Source organism: Podarcis melisellensis (assembly GCF_964234715.1).
Source record: "Podarcis melisellensis genome assembly, chromosome: 11".
Classification (NCBI taxonomy): domain Eukaryota; kingdom Metazoa; phylum Chordata; class Lepidosauria; order Squamata; family Lacertidae; genus Podarcis; species Podarcis melisellensis.
The window spans coordinates 62,656,897-62,676,998 of NC_138543.1; the positions used below are offsets into that span (position 1 = coordinate 62,656,897).

The window sequence follows — 20,102 nt, forward strand, 5'->3', positions numbered from 1 at the left end:
GTGAGGAGCTGCCAAAAGCTCCCGGGGGAGTTTCTCAGGCCATCCAAGGAAGCCTTGCCAGCGCTGCTCTGCCAGCTCAGCACCGCTGTCGATTCTTGGAATGGCGCTTGGCATCCTTCGCCCCATCAGAAGACTGAGGACTGGCCCTCCTCCTGCACCAGGCGAGAAGCTGCCAAGCCCTAAGAGCAGCCGCTGGCTCTGTCCTCTCTGGGCACAATCACCTTCCCATTCTCTCTCCCCCTGGACAGAGGGCGGCATCTCTCTGCCCTTAGCCCCTGAATTTGTGCAGCTAGAGGAGAGGAAGTCCCTGCCCCCCTTGGTTCGCGCTGTGGGCTAGTACCTGAGTGGAGCAGGGCAAAGAGCTCCCTCAGTTCATGGGATGTTTCCGAGGACCTTCATCTTGGGTCTCTGCTTCTCCTGCTCTTTGGCATTCTGGGATGTGGGGCAGGGGAGAGGGCTGCTTGCCCCCACCTCTGCCCCAGACCTGTTGCTGGTGTCTACTTTTTCTTTGCCCCTTATCACTGAAAGGTTTGCTCTACACTTTTGTATATATGGCATGCTTTTTTTTTTAATGTACGCTTTTTTAAATTGAAGCAGTGCTTGTGGTGGGGCTGGGGGGGGGGTCGCGATGGTCGGAGAGGCCTGTTGGTTGCTGCTCTCTGCACAGCCATCTGGGGAGACAGGAAGGGAGATCAGCCACATCCTGCACAGCCGGCTTGGGCTGGAAACAGAGCCAGCCTCTCCTGAGCTCCAGTCCCTGGAGGGGGCTTGCAGAGCTGGCCAGACAGGGCTGACCACTGATCCACTGCAAACTCCCCACTCCAAACTCTGTTTGCCCCCTAAATGAGCCACTAGTCTCTGGGGAGCATTTAGGGGTGGCATTCCTACTCTGGTTGTTACCTTAAATGATCAGAGCATTAGAAAATTCCGGGCACCTGAGGTTAGTTTGCTGAAGGTGAGGGATCAAACCAGCAGGAAGAATACACAAGTCTGAATACATGGCATGGATCCTGGCATTAGCTACTCCTCCCCACCCTGTGATATCTTGGCAACATGCATACTCATTTGAGTAATAATTATCCCAGGCCTCCAGCTCCTGTTTATGCAAAACACAATGGGGGGGGGAGGAGAGGGGGAAAGGGGCCAGGCGGTTAACTGCACTGAGCCATGATGAAGCCTCCTTCTGCGGGTTTGGTTTTTCAACCTTTAAAGCCGTTGCTGCCTTTGCTTCCTTTTCAATGCTCTGGGTTTGAGCATGATGCATTTTGATCATGGCTAATAGGCACAGGGGATGTGATCTGTGTTTCAAGATGCCGCTTCAGGTAATTAGCATCCAATTGGTTCTGACACCTCGAAGAGCAGGAGTGAGACACACACACACACACACACACACTCCTGAGATTTTGTCCTCCCTCTGCTGCAGTTCTGCTGCAAAGTGGAGCTCTTCCTTAGGAGCGCAAATGTGACTCTTCCATCTCCTGTATTTTGGTGAGCTAAGCCTCTTCCCTCTGGGCTCCTAATAATGTCTGGCCTGTGTGTGCTTTTTGTCTCACCCCCTTGCTCATCTCTTAAGTTCTGGATAGAATGAGCACCCTCAAGGCATCACGTGGTAAGAGCCTTCCCTTTGGTGACCCTTCTGAATGTTTCTGCTAAAGACCTTTCCTCTCCATAGTGAGAATAATAGCACATAGCCTCCCACCCCCACCCCCATGGTGTGGTCTTCCACATTAACAGATGTAGAACATGAAGGGAGAGATCCAGAGGGTGGCAGCTTAAGAACGGGGCCTTTTCTGCGATGGCTCCCTATTTACGGGGTGCTCTCTCCAGGGAGGCTCACCTGGTACCTATCTTTAGATGCCAGGCAAAAACACCCCTCTTCTTCCAGGCCTTTGGCTAATGAAACAATCTGTAGCCTTTTAAACTGGGGGAGGGGGGTGTATGCTTTCGGTTGTCTTGTGCTTCTATATTGCAAACAGCCCTGTGATCCTTGGACGAAGGGCAGCGTAGAAATTTAAATAATAATCATAAAGACGTGAAGTGTCCTTCTGAGCAGCTCTCTCTAGAGGAGCGATTCCTGGTGAGGATGGGAGCCAGCCAGACGCCTCTCGCTTTGCTCTGCTTCTGACATGGATAGACAGAAGGATCTGCAGCCAACTGGCAGCTTTTTGGAGTTGGGAGTCAGGGAGGGCTGTGTGAACATTGGTGGTTGGTTCACTCCTACCTTTTCTCTGTCCAAAGCCCCACCTATATTTCGCATCCGCATGGTCCTCTTCCAGGGTGGTAAGAGCCTTTTTTCTTTCTCCCTGACTTTATTCTAGTTTAGCAGATTCCCATCCCCCTCCCAGGCTGTGCGTAGATCGCAAACCCCAAAGTGATGCTTAGTTTGCAGAGCAGACACGTCTGCCTGAGCCCCTTTCCATGGCAGGCCAGTGGCGGCAGGAAGCAGCTTGTGTGTGTCGCTCCCCCTTGCAGAAAACCTCACCTGCTGCTGCTCCTCTGCTCTGAGTGCGCTTTCCCTCCCAGCTTCTTTTCAGGTGCCAGGTACTGTAGGGCCTTCTCCTGGCCCGCCCTCCTTCTAGAGAGCCTCACTAGGAGAGCTCCACTGCTTGGCAGTGTCCATGCGAAGGTATCCTGGTTTTATGTTTTTATTTCCAAGCACAATTCAAAGTGTTGGTGCTGACCTTTAAAGCCCTAAACGGCTTCAGTTCAGTATACCTGAAGGAGCGTCTCCACCCCCATTGTTCTACCCGGACACTGAGGTCCAGCTCCGAGGGCCTTCTGGCGGTTCCCTCCCTGCGAGAAGCCAGGTTACAGGGAACCAGGCAGAGGGCCTTCGCGGTGGTGGCGCCCGCCCTGTGGAATGCCCTCCCACCAGATGTCAGAGAGAACAACAACTACCAGACTTTTAGAAGACGTCTTTAGAAGGCAGCCCGGTTTAGGGAAGCTTTTAATGTTTAATAGACTATTGTATTTTAATATTCTGTTGAAAGCTGCCCAGAGTGGCTAGGGAAACCCAGCCAGATGGGCAGGGTATAAATAATAATCATAATCATAATCATCAGATGTCCCTGGGAGGAAAAGCCTGTCGGCCATCGCAGCCCTTCCTCTCTGTAGGGTCAAGTGTGAAAATCTTGGCTGTTTGCCAATGTATTGGCTTTTAGACGTCGCTGTCCAAAACTTCAGCACTGCGGTCTTAGAATCATAGAATCGTAGAGTTGAAAGATGCCCCAAGGCTCATGTAGTCCAACCCCCTGCTAGGTCATAGATGAGAGATGGCCATCTAGGCTCTTTGAAGGAGAGTCCCCAACTCTCATGGGAGTCTCTCCACTGTTGGATGGCTCTGACGGCCAGAAGGTTTTCCCTGATGTTTAGCAGGGACCTCTTAAGTTCAGGGTATCATCTGAAAGCCCAGAAATCTTGAGAAGGAGGTCCGGCTCCTTCTTGAAGGAGGAGACACAGGATACAAATATACACGGCGCCTTCATGTTATGCCATTGGCTCTGTTTTCCCTGGATATTATCAAGTGGGGATCAGTGGCATTTACCAGCAATTTTTAAGAATTTAGGCAGTCCAAGGTTAGAAAAGTTTCTGCCAGGATAGTTGGCATTTTTTGCGTTGAGACAAGTGTCATGGAAACATTCTGGAAGCGAAGGTGCCAAAAGCTGAAGGCTCTGCGTTGGCTTTGAAGTCTCGTCTCTCCTGGCCCTTCTCTCTCTGCGTCCTGAAGTCTTAAGATGGGCTGGGAGAGCCAGACAGCAAGAGGCCTGAGCCCAGGAAAAACCTACAGGAAGCCTCGAAGGGCATCACGCACGCAGAGGAGATGAAAAGCCTGAGTGTTTCCTGTTCTCTACAGAGGTCTTGTGGTCCTGAGCAGTAAGGGTGAAAACGATGTCCTGAGCCTAAGGTGTGGGGAGGAATGCAAAGGTCTTCTTCAGCTGCTGGGAATTCCCTCAAGGGGTCTTGGGAATGCCCTCCATGCTGTGGGGTGCTCCTTCTGATGTGTGGCACTGGTTGGTGTTGGTAGAACAGGAAAAGGTGGGCAGGGGATTTATTCCAATTACCAAAACCTGAATAATTTAAAATGAAACTGAGGCTAGTGATGGAATTTACCCTATTTTTCTGTCTATAAGACACCCCCATGTATAAGATTCCCCCTATTTTGGGGAACTCCGACTTAAGAAAATGGAGGGAGAGCTATAGGTGTATAAGATGCCCCCAAATTTTGGAAATTATTTTTTAGGGGGGAAACCTAGTCTTATACACGGAAAAATATGGTACATTGGTCCTCCAATTATTCTGTAGAAGAGCTCTTGCTTTCAGGACGGCGGCTTCCTCTAACCAAATGTCTGGGGATCTCCTCGCGCCTTCAGGCTTAGATGGGTATCCAGGTGACCTCTTTTCTTTCTCTTTCTCTCCCCCAATAAGTCTTAATTACTGGCCTTTGCCTTCCTTGAGTGCTAATAAAACCCTCCTGCTGTCTGAAGTGGAACACAGAATTGCTCTGCGCTTGCTTTCAGTAAAGCCCCTTTCCCCTGGGGGCTTTCGGGATCTTAGACCGGCCTTGCCATGCCTGGCAAACGACCTGCCCTTGGGGATTCCAGGACATTGACGCTTCCCTGGCCGCTTCTGCTGAAGAGAAGGAGGGGGGGCGCCCTGGCCGGGGTCATCGGCTGGAGAGGAGGGTGGCACATCTTGCTGCCCCTCATTGCCCAGAGAATGTGCAGCTCTGCTCCTGGCAGGGAAGGGGGACTGTTTCTTGCAAGCAGTGGCTTCAGCCACACAGTTAGGACCTGCAGATCCTCAGGTGGCTTGAAAGAGTTGGCTGGTTAGATCTGTCCGTGCCTCGGATGTGCCTCCTGGGCTTGGCCTGCGCTTGGATGGGGGACAGGCCAGGAGCCCCCCATGCTGCTGTCCTGAGCTCATGCGGAAGATTGGGGGAGGTCCGTTTCACCTTGGGGAAGAGCCCAGGAGCCACTGGCCCTCAGCGAGGAGAGACCAGAAGCTCCCTGGACCTTGTAGTTGCAGCGTGTGGGTCACTTCTTGGCAAAAGGTGCCGCTCAACTTGGAGAGCACCCAGCTGTCTGCCAGAGAAGGGGGTGGACAGGAGGGACTTTGGAAAAAGAGAAGAGGAGAAATCTGTGCACAAGGTCTCATGCTTGAGACGACTGACCTGGGGCAAGATGGAGGCATCATGCGCCTCAATGGCCTTGTGGGAAGTGTCTCTCTCGTCACCTGGGCAGGCGGACAGTGCAACCTGTCTTCAACTTTTAGATTTGTATCCCACTTTTGCTCCACAACGAAACTCGAGGCAAAGTCATGGGGTTCCCCGCTAGTCTCCCATCCAGCGCCAGACCAGACCCAGAGCTGCCCAGCTGCAGCAAGGCGGCTGCTTTGTGCCCTTTCGAACTTGACCTGGCGACCTCTGTGGAGCAGGCAACTGCTTCTCCCGGCTGGTTCAGGAAGCTGCATGTGCTGGATTCGGAAGCTCGTTTTAGAGAGGCTGGAGGAGCCTGGAAATCCAGGAGGCCAAACCCAGTGCCCCCCCCCCATTCCTTCTGGTTTGCCCAAGGACCGGGCTGGCTTGGGTGAGACGGGGGGCAGAGGGCGCTCCAGAAGACTCTCCAGCATTGGGGGCTGCTTTTGTTTCTAGGGATTTCCTTTGTGCTTCCAGCTCTAGGAGATGTGCAGCATCTTAGCAGGAGGACCAGCCCTAAGAAGCTGTTTTCCTCTCATTGCCATGGCAACCAGAAATTCTTCCCATCTATTTTTGAAGTGCTGTGTGGAAAATCAGCTCCGGGCCCCAACCGGATGAACTGCCATGCCCTGTGATCGTTAGCAGGATCCCAGGTTGTGGGGATTTCGTGGGTTTTGGACATGCACCGTATGGCAGGGCGTTCTGCCCTGCGGATGTGCGGAGGCTCCTGTTTTTGTGGCAGGTTGCTGGGAAAGGATCCGATTGAATTACTCACCTGACAGCATTCTCATTCCTTCTCCCTCCCCCCCTCCCTCCCTCCCTCCCTCCCTCCCTCCCTCCCTCCCTCCCTCCCTCCCTCTCTCCTCGTCTCTCTCCACCTTCCTCACAGAACACGAGAAGCACCGGCTGTGCAAAAGCGCCGACTACATGAACTTGCACTTCAAAGTGAAGTGGCTCTACAACGAGTATGTCTGCAGCCTGCCAGCCTTTGCCGGGAAAATACCTGAGTACCCTGCGTAAGTAACCTGGCTCACCCTGGGACCTCCGGCTCCCTTGCAAGGCACACACCCCTTGCCCCCCCCCCTGCGCCACTGCCTCCCCCCTTCGGAAAGCGGAGGCGCCTTAAGTTCTCCGGAGGATTCGGCTGTGTGACTCACAGTGCCCTTTCCCGACGGCCTCAGCCTCCTTCCTCTTAGGGGTACGTGAAGCAGGATGCTGTCTCTCCAGGTTAAAATGCTCCCTGGTGCAAGGGAGGCCTTTCTGAGGCGTGGGGTTACCTCCTGGAAAGGCCAGTCTCTGCCACTTACTCTTTCGGTTGTCCAACGAGACACACATTTCTGTTGGTGTTTGTTCACCGCCACCACCCCATTCAAGAAGAAACCTTAGAGGGCTCAGCCCAGCATCACAAAAGAAGTTCCAAAGGCCGGCCGTCTGCTGCCAGAGGGCTCTGAGCTGGGAGGAGAAGCCAGAGCTATCTGTCCTTGCTTAGTCCCTCTCCTGGAGGCTGAGGGGGCAGCTCTGGCACCAGATGTTGCCTCTGGCCCCACAGAGGAAGAGCTGATGTAGAGTAATGGAATCATAGAATTGGGAGGGACCCAAGGGCCATCTAGTCCAACCCCTGCAGTGCAGGAATCTCAGCTAAAGAATCCCTACCCAATGGCCATCCAAGCTCTGCTTTAAAACCTCCAAGGAAGGAGGGAGTCCGTTCCACTGTCGAGCAGCTCTTCCTGTCAGAAAGTTCTTCCTGATGCTTAGTCAGAATCTCCTTTCTTGTAACTTGAAGCCATGGGTTCGAGTCCTGCCCTCCAGGGCAGGAGAAAACAAGCATCCTCCACCCTCCATGTGGCAGCCCTTGAGATATTTGAAGACAGCTATCATAGCTCCTCTCAGTCTCCTCTTTTCCAGGCTAAGCATACCCAGCTCCTTCAACCGTTCCTCATCAGGCTTGGTTGCCAGACCCTTGATCATCTTGCTTGACCTCTTCTGCACACCTCCCAGCTTATCAACATCCTCCTTAAATTGTGGTGCCCAGAACTGAGCGCAGTATTCCCGGTGGGGTCTGACCAAGGCAGAATAGATTGACTTGCAGCTCTGTTCTGCCCCTTTCTCTCTTAGGTCTCCAGTTAGGTCTCCCTTGAGGGGAGAGCCACAAAGGCCCTTGCCAGCCCCTCCCACTTTCCTCCAAGGGCTCATCCAGACTTCCTTTTGCACCACTCAAAAAGGTTCCCCAGCCCTTCTTATAAAAGGCCAGATCAGACCCTTGGTCCATCTATCTTGGTGGTATTGACTCTGACTGGCAGCAGCTGCCCAGGCTTTCAGGCTGGAGTCCATCCCAGCCGTGCCTGTAGCTCCAGAGCCCTTGTTCATGCAGCACTGAGCTACAGCCCTTCATGTTTGCAAAGGGGGAGAGACCTGCCCCCCGGCGCTAGCAGTGTCAGAAGCAGGGCAAACACATGCAGCCTTGCCGTTCCTTGTGTGCCATCCTAGGCCATAGAAAGGGGAAGGAGATCGTAAGAGCAGGAAGAAGTTTGCTCAGTTAGCATCCTTGCTGGAAGTCTGCCAGCACTTCTTGGCAAAGCTCCAGAAATTAAATGCAGCGTCTGATTCTGGGGCTGAATTGCTCCTGTAGCTGTGAAGTTTCAGGCTGTGGATTAGAGCAGAACCTGGACCTGATTGGGGTCCAAAGTACCTCCTGAGTCTCTCGTGGGCTGGAGCAAGGCTTCCTTCCTGGCCTTGTCCTGGACAAAAGAAGGTTGTCACGTGTGATATGCTGCCTTGTTAACTGTGGTTCCAGACCTTTCTGGTCTTGTGGAAACTGCCTTTGGAGTCTGCGCAGCCGCCAGCAAGAGCCTCCATCAGAATCCCGGCATGCTCTGGACCTCTTGGGTGCAGCCAGGCGTTGGCTCCCTGGTCCTGGACCTGCAAAACAGTCTGAAGAAGGAAGTGTTCCGGAGTGTGAATCAGACGCCAGGATCGGCAGCCACGCTGTGCCTCTGTGTTTCTGAGCTGTGAAAGGCAGAGTGTTCGGATCACGTAGAAGAGATGGCGCGCGTTCCGTCCTGCTCATTATTAAGGGCTAATTACCCCCTTCCCCAAGCCAATTCCACGCTTCCTGTTTCTAGCCCACATGAGAATCTCCGCTGCCGGCTTCCACCACACACAGCCCCGACTCTGAGCCCAGCGCCAAGGATGATTCAGTCGCTTTCAGGAGGATAACAAATCCGCATTTCTGAGCTGTCTCCCTGTGCACCAGACTTGCCTAGGCTGCCCCACCGAGAAAGCCAGGAGAACGCTGCACCCACCGAGTGGTTGGATGGCAAGGAACCTGGCTCTAAATTGGCCCAAGTCACCTGCTTTGCCTTGGCTGTGTGGCGAATTGGGCTGTTAGTCAGCCACCTGCCATCTGCGGATGGAGAACGGATCTAAATGCTAAGCATTACTAAGCAGAGGGTGCACTGAGAGCCAGTGTGATCTTGGCTGCCCTCTGGACTGCCTCTTGATGGCAGCCCTGTTGCCATGGCACTTCTCTGCCACCTCCCAGCACCTTCTGCCACTGGGCCAGGCTCATATTTCAGCCCAGGGGCTGTTTGCAGACACCTCCTGCCTCTTCCAACCCCCAGCCTTGCCTCGCCTCTTGGCAGCAGCCCTGGCAGGATCCCGGGTTTGGTGCATGTGCGTTTGCTGAGTCACTTGCTTTCCTAATAATCTGCATCGCCATCAAATTTGGACGATATTAACACTTCCCTGCTTTGGCTTTCTCTCCAAATGTCAGCAAACAACTTAAGGCAAACCGGAGCCTCGTCACAGTTGGAAGCGGGGCTCTGCGTGGGCAAGAGATGGAAAAATAACATGTGATGGCGTCGTTGCCCACTGCTGGCGGACTCCAGTTGGTTCAAAGAGTAGGGGGAAGGTGCTGGGCAAGAGCACCCAGTTTCGCTTCCCTTCCTTCCAGCCTCCGTGCTCAAACAGGCAGAGAACTCGCTTTGCCTGTGGGCCGTCAGAGCCTTCCTCCCAACCCCGGCGTCTCCTCACTTGCAGCTGCGCTTTCCTTTCCTTGGCACCGCAGGGAGTGTTCAGCGCTGCCGAGAAAGGCTGGCCTTGCTCTTGACTGCCTTAGCAGGTGGCACCAGCCCCTGATAGTCTTCTGGCTCAGCGGAGGCCTGCCCAGCCTTAGCAGGAACGGTGGAGGGAGTGGGAAGAGAAGAATGAGAGGTGAAACGAGAGCCATCTTCCAGTATCTCAGGGGCTGCCTCCTGGAAGATGGAGCAGCCTTCTTTTCTGCTGCTCCAGAGGGGAGGACATGAACCAGTGGCCTCAAGTTCCAAGAAGAGATTCCAACTAAACATCAGGAAGAAATTTCTGATGGTGAGAGCTGGTCAGCGCTGGAACAGACTCCCTCGGAAGGCGATGGGCTCTCTTTCATTGGAGGTTTCCAAACAGGTTGGATGGCCACCTGTCAGTCAGGGATTCTTCACTGTGATTCCTGCATTGCCGTGGGTTTGCCTAGATGTTCCTTGGGTGTCCCTTCCAACTTTGCAAATACATGACTCTATGATTACAGCACTTGAGCAACTCTCAAGAGGCTTACGCTTTTTCCCAAGGTGTCAGAGATTCCCTAGCCTTCCTTCTTACCCTCCAGCAGGCCTTGCGCTCCTCCATGAAGACTCCCTGGTCTCTCCCAGCTCTCTGTCTGGAGGTTTCCAGCTGCCTCTGTCATGGGAATCTGCAGCCCGCTGCTGGCCTGATGTGGCTGTTCCTGTCCAGTCCGGATGGGACTCTTGCATTGTTTGAGGGCTGCTGGTTCTGGGTCCTAATCATGGCTCAAGTGCCTCCCAGGCACTGCACAAGCATCTACTGCCATCAGCACATGTTAAAGGGGTGCATAGAAGGTCTCAATAGAAAACTTCGCTGTGCCTCAGAATTTTGGGGGCGTGTTTGTCTCGTAGCCCCAATACGGGGTGCCTAATTCCTGGACCACTTTTGTGTGCAATCAAATTTCTCAGATTCTTGTGAAATGTCTCAACTGCAAAATACCATGCCGGGTGTGCATTCAAACAGAGCTTTGTGGTGCTTGCAACTTGCTGGAAACTTGCTGGCTGCGGTACGGATGGGCCGATGCCAGCTTTTTAACACCGTGCCAATTACAATTCCCAGCATCGGGTAGGCTGTGCCTTTCTATTCTGAAGTGTGAAGGGTTATTTCAGGCTTCCCAGCATGCTCTGGGCTTTGCTCTCGCTCCCTCCGTAGTGTCTCTCACTTTCTTTGCAAATTTAAGCACCCCATAATTAGCGCCGTTTGTATAAACTCAGCTGCGGGTTTGGAGAGGGCCGTAATCGGCTGCGAAGATCGCACAATGTGCCGCTTTGTTGACTCCCCTTCCCTTGTTTGCAAGCACCTTGTGTTTCAGCCACGTTTCTAGACAGAGGCGGACTCTGGCTCCGCACGAACACAAGCAGGCAGACAGAAGCCTCGCAGCGCCAGGCGGGTGTTTCTGTTCTCCTGGGGACGAAGAGCCCCCTGCCCTCTTCCGTGGCTTGTTCTGCCTCCGGGGCCTGAAGATGCCTCTTCTCTGGCTGCTGTCGGAACTTCAGACAGTCCTGGTTGACAAAGAACCGATCCTGAAAAGCAGTGCCTGGACTGGGAGGGGTGAGGAGCAGCCCAGGGCAATCCAGCCCATGTGAACAGAGTTTAGGGTGATTTTGGGTCTGGGCAGGCGGGAGGGGGAGCCTGTGCCATCCCTCGACTGCTTTCCAGAGCAGTGTCATCTGCCGCAAGAAGACACACAAACACAAGCTTGGGAGAGAAGCCATCTAGTTGACATGCACCTAAACAGAAAGATTCAATCATCCAGCATTTAGGTAAAACGAGTGAAGCAACCCGAAGGCCAGTCACTCTGTTCTCCACACTTGGAGGGAATAACGGCAAGCTGTCCTTCTTTCTCTGAAAGAGATTCTGCCTCGGGAGAGAGAGCTCTCGCTGCATCAGCTCTTATTAGGGTATAAATGGAGACATAAATGGAGACCAATTTCCCCCCAACTGGTCTTTTGTCTGCCTCGCCATAACTTTCTGCAATCTGCAGCTCTGTCACTTTCCCAATATCCCATCTCTTACATCGATTCTGGGCCTCTGGGGATGCTGTGATAGCCTTGGCTGTGGCAAAGAAGACGTGCAGTCAGTGTTTCAGAAATACCTGGCACACGTGAGGCAGACTCAGAATGCCCACAGCCCATGGGGCCACATCCAGACCTTGGGTCCCTGCCCCTTCCTTGGGTGTTTAGTCAAGAGCAGGATTCTCCCTTCATGCAAATCCCTGTATTTTCCTTCCCTGCAGTTTGCAGTGCTACAGAGGCAGAGGACATGAAATGAAGGAGGGAGGGGGAAAGAGGGGGGCAAGGGCCTGTGAATATTCTGTCTCCTTCCAATGCTGGGGGGCAGTTTTGGGCGAGTTTGGTCCCAGAGCGGCCGGCTGCTGGGGAAGGGCTTTGCAAACGCAAATGACGTGGGCTTCCCTCCCTCCCCAACTCAGGTGGTTTGAGCAGTTTGTGATGCAGTGGCTGGATGAGAATGAAGACGTGTCCCTGGAATTTTTGCATGGAGCTCTGGAGAGAGATAAGAAGGATGGGGTAAGGTTTTGGAACACAGAAATAAAGTAAATCATCAAACCATCAATTCTAGCATGTGGGGACCACCTAAATTGTATAATTTGGTATTTGAATGATTGGTATTATGAATTGTGTTATAATTTGGCATTGATATAATGAGGCTGTTATTGGATTATTGGACAATGGTGCTGTTATCCAATGTTTGAATTGTTGTATGGCTTGTGTGTTTTCCCGCCCTGCCGTGTATAAACTTAATAAATAAGGAAGCCAACGGGTATCCTTCAGGATTGTGGAAAGCTTGGTAGAGAACAGAAAAGTGTTACAGCAATTCAGTAAGTGAGCAAGTATTTGTTTTATTCATTTATTTCATAAAGCATATACACTGCTTCATTGTAAAAATGAAGCAAAACCTCAAAGCAGTTTACCAAAACGTAAAACAAGAAAACCCAGAAAAAAATTACAAAACATACAAAAAGTTAAAATGCTAATGCAGATTAAAATTCACATGGTAAAAGGCTTGCATGAACTCAAAGGCACCAGGTAGAATCACAGAATCGTGGAGTTAGAAGAGACCCCGAAGGTCCTTGAGTCCAGCCCCCTGCAGTGCAGGAATCTTTTGCCCTGCATTGACATTCAAACCCATGACCCTGAAATTAAGATTCTTGAGCTATCCGGTCTTTCTTCACCCTGCGTGTTTCTTGTTTGTGTTCAGTTCCAGCAGACATCTGAGCATGCTCTCTTCTCCTGCTCGGTGGTGGATGTCTTCACCCAGCTCAACCAGAGTTTTGAAATCATCAAGAAGCTGGAATGCCCCGACCCGGCCATCCTGGCCTGCTACATGCGGCGCTTTGCCAAGGTGATGCCCCTGCTCCCACGGGATCTCTAGGAGCCTCGTTCTCCGGGGGAAAGGGGTGCAATTATCATCACAGTCAACAGCAGCATTTGTTAGTGGCTTTTTGCCAAAACAGAACCTCAGAGAGACTTAACCAGATGAAATTCAGCTGTGACAAACCATTAAATGTTTCTCTTGTGCCACTCAGTAACGTTTCTGGTCTCCTTGCAGACCATCGGGAAGGTGCTGATGCAGTACGCAGACATCGTCTCCCGGAATTTCCAGGCCTACTGCTCTAAGGAGAAAGTGGTGAGTCCTTCTGCCTGGTTGGGGTGGAGAACGCAGAGGACAAACGGGGAGAAGACGTGCCCCTCTCTTCTTAGACATATCCTCAAGGCCAGGCGCCTTTGGGCAGATAGCTGCCCACCCAAGACCTCGTTGCACAGATGGCTCTGATACCAAGTTAGTGTGGAGCCAGCATGCAGGGGCCCTTGCTTAACTTGCAAGATTTGTTTAGTGTGTGTGTGTGTGTGTGTGTGTATACACACACACACACACACACACACACACACACACATTGCCAGAAGCCACCCAGAGTTGCTGTGGCAACCCAGTCAGGTGAGTGACGTTGAAATATTAAAATTGTTGTCTGTAGGCAGACGGGCATTCTTGGAATGCACTTTTTGCAGCCTGGTTCTCAAGGCAAGAGGTGCCTCATAACCCTTTTCTGCTGCTTAGGAGCAGAAAGTTGCTCAGCCTTCGCTCACAGAAGGGTAACAAAATGAGAGGCGCTTCCCGTCCCCGAACGTCGTGCTTGTTCGTTCATTGGTTCCCCGGTAGCTAGTGCTCTTTCTGCCTTGACAAAATGTTCCCTCTGGCCCTCCCCTCCCTCTCTCCAACTCCTGATAGTGATGGGAGGGCATGAGGTCTGGGACGGGGGTGGGGGCATGGCACTCCAGCCATTTCACTTGTTTCTCACTCCAAGACTCTCTGCCTGTTGGGCTTCCAGCTCCAAACATCAACTGGGCTTCTCGGAAACTGGCGGGGAGAGAGAGATCCCTTCACTTCCTGCTGGCTGGGCTACTGAATTTGCAGAACTCGCTTCCCTCCTGAGGAAGAAAGGTCTTCCTCCATCCATCCATCCCTGGCCTCCTCGCCTGTATCTGGCCTGAAGGCTTTGCGCAGAGAGAGTCAGTGGCCTTCGCATTTGTCTGTCTCACCAGTAACCTGTCTTTGGTGTTTTCTCCTTCTGCTCAGCCCTGCATCCTGATGAACAACATCCAGCAGCTGAGGGTGCAGCTGGAGAAGATGTTTGAAGCCATGGGGGCCAAGGAGGTGAGAGCTCGGAGGAGCCCTTCTGAGGGTGGGGCTCAGCGCTGCCTCGTAAGCTGGTTGGGGATTGGATTTTGTGGCTGGAGAAATGGGTAGCTTGCAGGCCTGCCCCTGATTGCATCATGCACCACCAAGAGTCAGAGTGGTGAACTATAATTCCCACCAGGCCCAGCCTGAAGGCTAATGGTCAGAAGGGGGGGGAGAGATGGACGGACATGTTGGCTACTCCTGTCATAGTCAGAGAAGGACGGGAAGATGAGATCACGGCCTTCGTTGAACACGTTTCCTAACTCTTGAGTTTCTAAAGGGTTCGTATGGATGTGCTGATTCTTACTTTATAAATGGCCTGAAACATTCACACCATCGGTTTGCCATGTGGCGGCCAACCTGAGTGAAGCTGGGTTGCTGAAAGCTGAGATGCAAATGTGCAAAGACTTTGCTGAATGAGTCTGGTTTGAAAATGTGCTTCTTCCAGAAGCAAGTTCCAGCTGCTACAATTGGCTTTGGGTCATCCTTCGCAGCTGAACAGACTGTGTGTGCCCTTTCTCATTATTCTGGATGCTTGCTGGGCCTGTGTGGATACAGCTGTGTTGCCTGATGCCTTCCAAGCCCTAAACGCCTGTTGTCCTTAACTGGAGGCAGGATTTCCCCCCTCTGTCGCTGATTCAAGCTGTGAGATTTTCTGTAATGCTGTGAGAATGCTTGGCCTAACCTTTGCATGTCTGTCTCTGTCTTTCCCTTGCTTTCCAAGACTGAGAATGTGGAAGAGAAGGAGAAGGAGAAGGAGAAGGACCAGGATCAAAATCAGAATCAGGATGAGACTCAGAATCAGGATGAGAATCAGGAACAGAATCAGGAACAGGAAAAGGATCAGAATCAGGAACAGAATCAGAATCAGAATCCTGAACCGAGGAATCCTAAGGCTGTTAGAATCCATATTGCTTACTCTTAGCCTTAAGACACTTCCTCCTTAGCCGTGACTTCCTAGATCAGAGCTTTCTAGACTGTGTGTCGCGACACGCTAGTGTGTCGGCTGCAGAATGTAGGTGTGTGGTGTGAATGCTCCTCGCGCTCCTCCCGGGGCTGGAAAGGGGTTAGTTTAACCTCCGGTTTACTTGTAAAACTGAATTCCTGTGTCATGAAATGATGCCTGTCTAAAAAGTGTGTCCCCGACATGGAAAGTTTGGAAAGCTCTGCCCTAGATCCTGAATAGATGTAGGCTCTGCACGTGGCAGGGAACTCCATGGTGGCACCTTGGCATGGGGTGGCTTCTCCCTGGCAGCATGTCAAGAAGCAGCTCAGAGCTCTGCAAAATATCCTTAGGAAAAAGCATGGAATGGGAAGTGATGGCAGAGGCTATTGGTGGGTGCGGAGAACAGACCCAGGCTGCCTTGGGCAAAGTGTTGCCATCCATCGGGTCTCTCTTGCTCCCTCTGGCCAACTTTGGTCTCCAGCACTGCTGCTAGGAAGAGGCCTTGGTGTCCCTGAAGTGCCTTAAGCGGTTTCCCCCTGGTGCCTCCATCCCAAGTTCTGCTCCGTGCAGATTCTCAGTCCCTCTTGCCTTAGCCTGTGTGCCGTGCAGGGACTCAGAATGCTGTTCCTCAGCCTGGCTAGCGAGTGTCGGCCACTGAGATGACGTAGCTCTCCCGCTTTTGGATTTAGTCAGCTGAGCAAATAGCTAGAAACATTTGCTGCTCGTTTTAGTGCAGAGCTTCACCCTTCCCTCCCCGAAGCCTTTCCCCTTCCCAGCTTATCTAGAGTTTCCCATGAGTCACCTGCTGCTTTTTCTCTAGGTCTTCTGTAGCGGGAAGGCTTGCCAAATGAAAGCAAATCCTGCACTTACAGGAACTTGCCTTCCGGAATTAGAGTAGTCATAGTCATTGATGGCCTTATCTAGCTTGTCGTGTGTGAGTGTGTTGACCCTTTCGTTGTGAGTCTCCATGCAGCTGAGACTGGGGGGACATGGGAATAGCCTGCTGGATCAGACCAATGGCCCAATTGGTCCAGCGTCCATGGACCTCCATCAGGCATTTCCCAGTTTTTTGCAGGGGGTGGGTGGGTGGACAGGAGAATGGGGTTTTTAAAAGTTTTATGTCTGAGTACTCTTTTTCTTGCTCCAGAGCAGGCATAGGCCAACTCAACCCTCCAGGTGTTTTGGGACTACAACTCCCATCATCCCTCACTAACAGGACCAGTGGTCAGGGATGACGGGAGTTGTAGTCCCAAAACATCTGGAGGTCCGAGTTTGCCTATGCCTGCTCCAGAGGTTTCCCCATGAAAACCCGCTCTTTACTGCGGAATTGGAGCAAACAGAAATGCACGGAAGCACCCAGTTGCCGCTTCTTGCGTTTCATCTTTAAAGAGCAGGTTTTCACGAGGAATGCTCCAGGGTAAAAGAAAAAGCAATCACGGTTTTAAAGTGCAGACTCATGCCTGGGAAATGTCAGGCAAAAGGTAAGTGTGGATCAGTCCTTACTCTCTCTTGTGTTCCTGCCGAATGAACACCGGACCATGTTAAGGTGTAAGAGCCATCAATAAATAGTATTATTTCCAATGAATGCAATAAGCACATAGTTTAACCATGGTTTGTTCAACAAGCCACAGGTTGTCTCTCAGTCGAGCAGAGAAGCCAGGACTTCTTTCCAGAGCCGCCTTTGTTTCCCAGCTGCCCTTGCCTCCAGACTCTGTTGCTTAGCACATGCCCAGTGTGGGCAAACTATAGTCGGTTAAGACACTTGGTTTCAGACATAACATAAAACCATAGTTAAAATATGGTTCGTGAGCCCTTTACAAACCACATCATCACATCTTGGTTTGTTACCAGAAAGTAAACCACGGTTATTGTGGTGGGCTGGGTTTGGACATTCAGAGAAGCCGCACTTTGGCTAGGCAAGCCGTGGTTTAGTGTTAGGTGTGTTTCATTCGCACAACCACGTCATCCCACAACAGCCCCATCCCCAGCAGTGTAAGAGCAGGTGGGGAGTTGAGACCAGCCTAAAGCAGAGCTGATGTTCATCCTCCCTGACTTGAGCCAGCGGGGCTGAAGCTGAGTTGAGAGATATTTAATGTTATGTTATTAAGTAAAAGAGAGAGAGATGATCTCCCTGGCTGCCCACCTGCATCTTGCTATGGGCTATACCTGTGGAGCAGGAATAAAGATGCTGGGGCCGGGAGGGAGGGAATCTCGCTCATGGCTGCGCTTGCCCAGGGCCTGCCTGTTCCTGGGCAGCGTGACTCATGCCAGGGGGGCAGCCGTTCCCTCGGCGCTCACACAGTAATGAGACTGGCTCCCTTAATAAGGCACGACACACACCAGCTTCAGCTGGTTGAATCCTGAGAGGCTTTTTTAAGCAGCCAGCTCTGCGTGCTCCATCCTCCTCCTCCTCCTCCTCCTCCCGGGGAAAGGGAGAGTTTGCCTTCTGCCGCAGGGTCACAGCCCAGTTTCCTACGCCAACTGGGACGAGGAGGAGGGGAGGGAGGCCTGGGGCTCCCACCTGACCCAGTCCTGAGATGCACTCCCATTCCAGGGCAGGTGAGAAGTCTCCAAAGTCCCAGCATCAACAGGGCATTCGCTTGTGTGTGATCTTGGGGCCCTGTGACGTTAAGCTCTCGAATGGCTGCTGATTGAAACAGAGGTCCTTAATTTGCCCCAGTGGGCGAGAGGCTTGTGGTATCATCTGACCAGAGGCTGAAACCCATTCGCAAAATTTATCCAAAGTACATTGGCAGGAAAGCAGTGAAAGCGTTTCAGTTGTGGGAGGAAACACATCAGGTTATAATATGATTGCACGCGGAAACAAAGTGTGAATTTAGGATTAAAGCATTGGGTGAGGTGGCTGTTAAATGCAATAATTGTGGCCAAACTACTATTATTATTATTATTATTATTATTATTATTATTATTATTATTATTATTATTCTAAACTCTATTTTGAAATTTGTCCAAGCAAGTCCAGTGCTCTCATGGGCTCAGGTAAAGGTGACCAGAAATCAGCTTCCCTTTTTCTTGGGGGGCAAGGAACACGCTCCCTCCCAGGGTCTTATCCGAGAGCTCTGAGCCCCGAAAAGCATCCTCCTCCTTCCCACTATGGTCCATGGAGACACAGTTTGGCCACGGCCTCATTGCCATGGCAACCCCTTGTCTGTCTCCCCCTCCGTTCGGAATCCGGCAGCTCTGCCCTCCTTTACAGCTGGAGACAGGCAGGCTGTTGGTGAGCCGCCCTTCACACCCAGGGCTTTTATTCCGTCGCTCTGGAGGCCTCGACTTCAGAAGCCTTAGGCTCTCGCAAACACTCTCTGGAAACAAGAGCAAACCCACATTGTCGCTTAGGGAGGCAGAATCAGAGACGAGGATGAAACAGTATTCAAGGCTGATTGGGAATAGTTTGCAGATTATACGAAGAACTATCATAAGCAGGTTAAATTGCTAGCAGGTTTGGAGAAAATTCAATAGTAAAAGTTACATTGAGAATAAGATGGGGGAAAGATGGTATGGTTTGATTGTAATATTCAGCAGTAATTGTTATATGGAGGAAACCATGGAAGGGTGGAAGGGAAGCCAATGTTTAATGTATTGTAGGGAAATTATATATATATGTAATTTCCCTACAATACATTAAACATTGGCTTCCCTTCCACCCTCCAACAGAGGTTTTTGTGGGCAGGCGTCTCTCAGGGGTGCAATAGTCAGAGGCCAGGGGTGAACTATTGGGGGTCCCTTTTGTTGCTGCAACGCCCTGTCTCCGCGGATGGGCTCCTGTCTCTGTCCCCACCCTGCCTGGAATATAATGGAAAGGCAGAACAAGTGTACTTAAAATAATAATCCCTGGGAAAGAACTGACAGCACATCTGTTGAGAGAGACACTCCAAACCAGCTTGAAAAGGTGCTTGTTTTTAATGGCAGTCGTTGGCCCAGAGCCCAGAAACCAGCAATGCCTACAGGTAGCTAAGGAATCTCTCTTGCCAAAGGCTCTGGCAGGGTGGCTGAGTGGATTTTGGCGTGTTTGCAGCATGGAAGGGAGCAGAGACAGGCAGCGTCTCCCCTCTGCTGCCTTCTAGATGGGCTTCCACCCATTGCCTTCCCCTTTCTTTCCCCTCTCAATTCTCCCGTGAATGTGCGTAGCCCTGAGTCGGGACCTAAGTCTTGTGTTTGCCACACAGGTTGGCACCAAGAGAGTCTTGCCGGCTTGGCTCGGCAGGTCTGGACTGTCCTCAACTCCGCAGTTGCTGGGGGACAGAGAGCCGTGGCCTCGCGGACGGTCTTTCGCTTGCTGCGTCCTTTGCCAGGCAGGGCTTTCTGATGCCAGCCAGATGTTGCTAGAAGCGGGGGAACTTTTGGAGCCACCAGGCGCTGCTGCAGAGTTGCTTGCTCCTAGTTCCTAGCACCAGCGTAGTACCGACAGATGCACCCTCCTAGCCAACCGGCCGTTGATCTAGAACTCTGTGTCCGAATGCAGGCAGTGGGCACAGATGCTCTTGGCGCTTCTCACTTCCCTTCCTTCCTCCTGCCCACAGCTGGATCCAGAAGCCAGCGACTCCCTCAAGGAGCTGCAGGTGAAGCTGAACAACGTGCTGGATGAGCTCAGTGCTGTGTTTGGTAACAGGTGGGTGCCAGCGGCCCAGGGTTGCGGAGGGAGATGGCCTTCCTTCTGTGTCTGCTTCACGAGATGGAAAAGAGGCCTGGAGTTTGCTCCTTTCCCTTTTGTTAATCCTCAAATCCTCACGCACGAAAGCAACCGAAGAACCGAGAAACGTTTACGCACTTCTCGCCTGGCTCAAAGTGAAATAGTCTCTGAACTGTGAAATCCGCCGCGAGTTCATATTCTTGGGATCCTATCGGTGCCAGATTTTGCTTGACGGCTCATTGACCGAGTGCAATTTCTCTCTTAACATTCAGAGGGCGATATGGCGGCTTTAGCAAGCTGCAGCTGCATTAAGGGAGAGAAAGTGCTCTCTCTCGGAGCAGCTCTGCTATCAGCACACAAGCGCTTAGTCAGGGCTGGGAGATAAGGGCATTCCTTGTGCTCTCCTCAATATTGACAAGGCAAAGTCGGGTTCCTCCTCTGGAATACAGAATCAAAACTGATCACAAGTTATAGGGGCCCAGCCAAAATTTTTAAGGGTGGGGTCAATCCCTTGCTTG

General features: G+C 52.0%; 1 protein-coding gene across 12 annotated transcripts in view; it reads left to right on the forward strand.

Annotated features, from left to right (window-relative positions):
* UNC13B (unc-13 homolog B) overlaps window positions 1-20,102 on the forward strand; it is a 156,787-nt gene that overhangs the window by 123,168 nt on the left and 13,517 nt on the right. For 8 of the 12 annotated variants that reach the window (XM_081929483.1, XM_081929490.1, XM_081929488.1 and 5 more), the window contains 7 exons: window positions 6,084-6,210; window positions 11,721-11,817; window positions 12,509-12,652; window positions 12,860-12,937; window positions 13,886-13,963; window positions 14,712-14,885; window positions 19,475-19,563. In XM_081929483.1, coding sequence (XP_081785609.1) covers window positions 6,084-6,210; window positions 11,721-11,817; window positions 12,509-12,652; window positions 12,860-12,937; window positions 13,886-13,963; window positions 14,712-14,885; window positions 19,475-19,563 — 787 coding nt within the window. The remainder of the gene's footprint in view (window positions 1-6,083; window positions 6,211-11,720; window positions 11,818-12,508; window positions 12,653-12,859; window positions 12,938-13,885; window positions 13,964-14,711; window positions 14,886-19,474; window positions 19,564-20,102) is intronic. The other 4 variants (XM_081929492.1, XM_081929486.1, XM_081929487.1 and 1 more) reach the window with 1 other exon arrangement.